We start from the raw sequence: 6,000 nt of genomic DNA on the forward strand, positions 1-6,000 counted from the left end.
AATCATTTGCGATGGTTATCGAAATAGTTGAAGAGAACTGAAAATCTGCGGAGACTTTTTGTCACCCAGACACCAACAGGTTATTGTCAGTGAGTAATCTCTGATGATGACCTGCGTGTGAACTCCTTGTGAATAATAATAATAATAATAATAATAATAATAATAATAATAATAATAATAATAATAATGTCATTGCGTACAGTGATTAGTCAGGTACACAAAAGTTCATGTTTATTGAAGGAAGGGGGATTTTGCTGTAATATTACGAATTCCAGGAAACGGGGATAGAGGATGCAATATCCTTACATCCAATAAATTTCATAGAGAGCATAAACAAATTATTATAGTTTTATAACAATTTAGTCCAATAACTAATTTTCTGATCAATAACAATAAATTTTACATTTGAAAATATTATTATTAAAAAATAATTTGGCAAAACAAAAAAGAAAACAAACGGCATGGTAGAAACGAAACAAAAAAGAAAAAAAATTGGAACAGATGTGCAAGTCAAAACACCCTCAAACAGTGTTCACAGTGAGTAATACAGAAATGGTACTTACCAAAAACGAAGAACAAAACAAGGTAATTATTGAATTTCAAGACAAAAGTCGCCATTTTGTGCAGCAACTATTTTCTCTTTCGAATTTTAAAATTATTGTCTGATGATTAAATGGTTGTGAATTAAGGCAATGATCGACGTTAAATCGTCGTTAACTGCGAAAACATTTTTAAACACCCATTAAAATCTACGCAGCTTTGCTATTAACGCAGAAGCCGTAAATGCTTTTGTGCACACATAAAAAGTTTCGGATGTGAATAGGCGTAAACTATTAACTATAATATTAATCTCATGTATTTATATTAGAATATAAAAAGGTGAGATTCGGGTATGAATGTGCGTGAGTTTGAATCTATTCAGAACAAAAAAGAGTAACTAATGTTGGTTTTCTAAGTATTTTCTCGGCGCGCCTCTCTTGCCAACAAGTCCACAGGTAACTTCGAAATGGGCAAAGTTTGCCAAGATGACACTTAAAAAGACAGCACGCAAAGACAACGCAGGGAAGAGTTATATACACAGATTAACGAAAGTCTTTCCTTCCTCTCTCCCACCACCTTTTTTTTTTATTTATTTATTAATTTATTATTTGTTTTAAACGAACGGGGTAAAGAGAGGGAAGGATTGTGTGTAATGTGAAGGGTTTCAAAAGAAAGCAAGAGAGAAAGAACGAGAGTGAGAGACAAGACGGGTCGGGTTGGGTAAAGAAGAAGTTATACATAGATTAAAGAAAGTTTTAGGTCGCCTTTTCCTCAAGTCTCCTTTTTTTAATTTGTTACTTTTTATTTGTTTTAAGAAGGGTAAAAGAGAGAGAAATCTAAGCATAAAGGACATGTGTGTAATGTGTGTGGGACGGAGAGTAAAGGAAGGTGTTACTCATGGAAAAAGACGAAGTACATTTGAATCAGTAAAAGAGAAAGTGAGGGAAAAGCGAGAGAGAATAAAATAGAGAAGGAAAGAGGAGGAAAATAGAAGAAGGAAAAAAGTTATCTGTGCAAAACGATAAGAAATTAAAAAAGAAAAGAATATAGCAAGTCGGTTCAAAAGTTTTTGCCGGTTTGTAGAAAGGGTATTTAAACAATTGTAATTTATTTTATATTGTTATTATTATTACTTTAACATATCACCATGGTTATTTTATAACTTTTGCTTTCAGATTAATAGAGCATCGTTGATATTTTCTCTAATATGCTCACCCATATCGACCCGAAAAATATCAATATGGGTGAAAATATTACAGAGGGTTTCAGTTAAGGAAACAGAAAAGGTCAGATTGTGCTAAGTCCGGTGAGTAAGGGAAATATGGTGCTAATTCAAAGCCACGTTTGTGTGCTTTAGCTACAGCGATCTGAACAGTGTTATCAAGCGCGTTATCCCGGAACAAGAACATGTCTATCCTCAGCTTCTCTCTGCGTGTCGACTTAATTTCTAAACATTATGCTGCATACTATTGTCCAAATCTTCCTAACAAGATAAAACGTGACTTCTTTTAGGCTGTTGTTATATTAGTTATCGTATTACCTGTATATATCGAACTACTGCCATTATCTTTAGTGCCATTTTCATAACGTTTCGGCCGGCATAACCCCCGACCTTTTTCAAGTGTATCTTGTCGAACTTGGGAATATTTCTGTCGAATTCGTGAATCTGCACGGACTTTACTCCTGATCTGAAATGGAACACGTACATCAAGTCTGTTGCCAAGGTCGCTGGAAAGATGGTGGGATCCTTCTACCGCTCCAGAAGATATCTCACTACTGATGCAATTCTCTATCTATATAAAAGCCAAGTACGTCCAAGGATGGAATACTGTTGCCATATCTGGGCAGGAGCTGCTAAAAACAAGCTATCCTGCCTTGACAGAGTACAAAATAGACTTCGTGGCTTAGTGGGGGATGCCCTTTTCTCTACCCTGCAACCTCTCTCCCACAGAAGAGACGTTGCGAGCCTATCCTTGTTTTATCGTTATTTCCATGGCAGGTGCTCGTCTGAACTCCAATCTCTGGTCCCCCCTCGCCAATCTTTCACGAAAAACACCCGTCTAGCCGAATCCACTGTGAAAAATTTCCCCCACTCTCTATCTGTGCCTAAATCAAAACGCGGATTCCATGAACAAAGCTTCTTTCTTAGAACTGCACGCCTGTGGAGCTCTGTTCCGTCTGCCTGCTTCCCTCCGGACTACAACTTGGATGTCTTCAAGTCTAATGTTAACAAATTCCTAATGAACCGCCCCCTTAAGTAAACACCTCATCAAATCTCCACACTAACGTAATGTACTTGCAATAACCCTTATCCCTGAGTGGCTTCCGGGCCTTAATAAGTGGTGATCACTGTGTAAAAAAAACAAAAAAAACTTTCGAACGGAAGCTATTGAAAAATTCAATTGTAGAGTGGCGACCGAACCATAATTAATGATCTAATTTACTTAGCTATATAGTTGAAAGTGAAGTGTCTTTTATTATTTCTTTATTTATTTTCATGGAAATTGCTCGAGACAATGCATTAAGCTACTTGATGTAAGGAGCTAAGAAAACTATCATTTCAAGGTCACAAAACGTTAAGTATTATATGGATAGATTCTGATCCCGAAAACAGCAATTCTTTCTCTTTAGTCAGAAATATCTTTCATGGGATGTGAGGCGTTAAAGACAAAATAAGGAAAGCGAGAGTTATGTGGCTGCCGAGAGTAAATCCAATTTTTACTTTCTGTTCTCCTCAAAACTATTCGTTGAATGAGATCAACTGTACACTAGTTTCTGAATATCTGATTGAAGGCTGTTTCCTATGCTCAAATTCCACAGCCCACGTTTTCACAGTTTCATAAGAAACACGAATACTGAGCAAATATCTGTGAAAAGAGCGCATAGATTTCATTAGGTGTCATACTTTTTTTTTCAGATAATTTATGATTGTTGTCTGAGCCTCGCTTTTGTCTATTTTTAGATTAGTCGCACACATCTCGCCTTTTCATCGTGTCACCTGCACAGGAACCCAAACAGAGAAAGAGGAACGCAGGTTAGATTCCTCATAAAATTATATATAAAAATGTTAAGTTAATCATGTTACGTATCTTTGTTAAGATAAATAATAAAAAAAATAATAAAAAATTAAAAAAAAAAATTAAATAATAAAAAATATACAAAAAAAGAAATGCCGTTTTTAATACTTATGAGATAAGTGCGTTTTTTATAGAAATATATCAAAATGTTTATCAAATTTAATTATTCGGTTTTCACTTTCGAATGACACATAAAATATAATACATTCTTAAGTATAATTAAAAATATAAGCAAAATATTTGTTTACTTATGGCGAACCCAATATATTTACTTATATTCCATTTGCTCTGACCCTTAGTTCGCCATATAGCACCTAGTCATCTCAAATGGTATCAGATGATGTAATCTAACCTTATCGAAACTAATTTCATTCTTTTTAGCTGTTAAGAAATAAATTTTTTATAAAAGTTAAAGATTAAAACATCCGTTCGAATAAACAACAAATGTTCCCGATTTTTTTTATTTCCATTCCAGCTCCCCAAAATGTAGCATCCTGAATGGGAACAAATATAACGACACTCCTTCACGAATGAGAAAGCTTCAGGCGACACGCAAGAAATCCATCCTATCAGAAAAGAGGTGGATACTGGATAATCTACCTATTTACTATACTCCCTAAAAGTACAATGAAAGATTATTTAATGAGATTTGTAAATAGACAGCAGACGTTAAAATTTAATAACCTGTTTTTTTTTTAATTTATCTGGAAATAAAAAAATATCTGAATCGACTTGAATTGAAAACAATACGTATACTCATACAAGCTACTCTCCTTTGGGTTTCGTTTGGCAGGATTTTGTGTGCACCAAGCGCCTCGGGATGGCAGTATATCCAAAATGGATCATCACATTGGCTACTAATGAACTTTAGATGCAGAAGACATATATTAGTTGTTTCTTAGGAAACAAAACCAAGACTAGTACATGGAATCCAAAAGACTTGGAAGCAATTATAATGTTGAATTCAAGAATCGCCTCAGGTTTGGTTTCGAGAGAAAAGTGAAATGTTTTGATGATGTCTGGAAATTAAATTGCGGAGGTGCAAAATAGTTGTGGAATAAAAATAAAATGAGAAAAAGAAAATTAATGTGAAACACACGTAAAGCTTTATTAAAAAAACGTTTTTGTATATTATTTAATTGGATTATTTAGATGAGTATTATTAATTAATTTATTTATTGCGGACTATCATCCCCATCTTTCTTTAATTATTGTTTCAAAACGTTTCGGCCAACTATTTTTCTGGCCTTCTTCAGGTGGTATCCGCGACGGGATAGGAACTCCGAATCTCCTAACTGCATTCTCAGCAATTACTGCCATCCATAGTTGTTGTCGTCTCAACACATTTTGGCCAAGTAAGCCTCAGACCGGTTTTTGGTAGGATTGAAACGGCTATCTTCATGTAATTCTCACCTGAAACCGTAGAGATTCAACGTTTCTATCCACTGCGCTACGGGCCCCCTGAAAAATAAAGTATTTATTTACCTTCCCTTCAGGCACAAGGTCAGATGTAGGTTTGATAAATAGGTACAAGGTCAGATGTAGGTTTGATAAATAGGTACAAGGTCAGATGTAGGTTTGATAAATAGGTACAATGTCAGATGTAGGTTTGATAAATAGGTACAAGGTCAGATGTAGGTTTGATAAAAGCGTTTCTGTGAAACGAACTGAATTCGAACTGTGCACACCCAGTCTTTCAGTCCGTGCCGTTAATCACTTAGCCACCCGAAAGTAACAACTTTAGTTCAAGGCACCTGCTACCAGTTTCTCACTCCTGGACAGGGTTCAAAAGAGAATCGCTTACCTAATTGGTCTTGAACTGTCAGCTGGCTTCAGCCTCTCTCCCACTGACGAAATGTTGCATCCCTCTGTCTGTTTTACAAGTATTTTAATGGTAGATGCTCTGATGAACTACAAGCCCTTGTACCCCCTCGACATAAATACCCCCGAAAACCCCAACAAGCAACAAAATCCCACTCATATACAATAGAGATACCCAATATGCCAGAAAGCCTTCTACTATAATAGTTTCTTCCCTAGAACTGCTAGACTTTGGAATTCACTTCCGAGTTCCTGTTTCCTAGACTGTACTGACATGCAGAAATTCAAATGTAACGTGAATAGACATCTTGCTGCTAAACTCCCTAAACAATGTCTCTGCAATTATGTCTCAGATAGTAGCCCCCTACATCGAAGTGGCACTATGCCTTGTTTGGGGTGAAAATGCAATAAAAAATTATACTAACGTAAACAGATGTGAGAGGAGGAGAATAACTAAATACGAAGGTCTTATGTGCGATATGAAAAGAAACTGAAATTTCAGGTAGATCGTTACGGTGATCATAGGAGCTATCGGGCTCGTGAAAAAGTAGTTCAATGAGTA

General features: G+C 35.7%; 1 protein-coding gene across 1 annotated transcript in view; it reads right to left on the bottom strand.

Moving 5' to 3' along the window:
- The window catches only part of LOC145291574 (heparan-alpha-glucosaminide N-acetyltransferase-like), a 150,748-nt gene extending 149,737 nt beyond the window's left edge, over window positions 1-1,011 (bottom strand). Inside the window, exon 1 of the mRNA XM_080137651.1 lies at window positions 564-1,011. Within this exon, the coding sequence (XP_079993777.1) occupies window positions 564-618 (55 nt within the window). The 5' untranslated portion in view covers window positions 619-1,011. The remainder of the gene's footprint in view (window positions 1-563) is intronic.
- Window positions 1,012-6,000: the final 4,989 nt, after the last annotated feature.

The sequence above is a fragment of the Euprymna scolopes genome, chromosome 12 (assembly GCF_053919585.1).
Source record: "Euprymna scolopes isolate OS-2025 chromosome 12, ASM5391958v1, whole genome shotgun sequence".
NCBI classification, from domain to species: Eukaryota; Metazoa; Mollusca; class Cephalopoda; order Sepiida; family Sepiolidae; genus Euprymna; species Euprymna scolopes.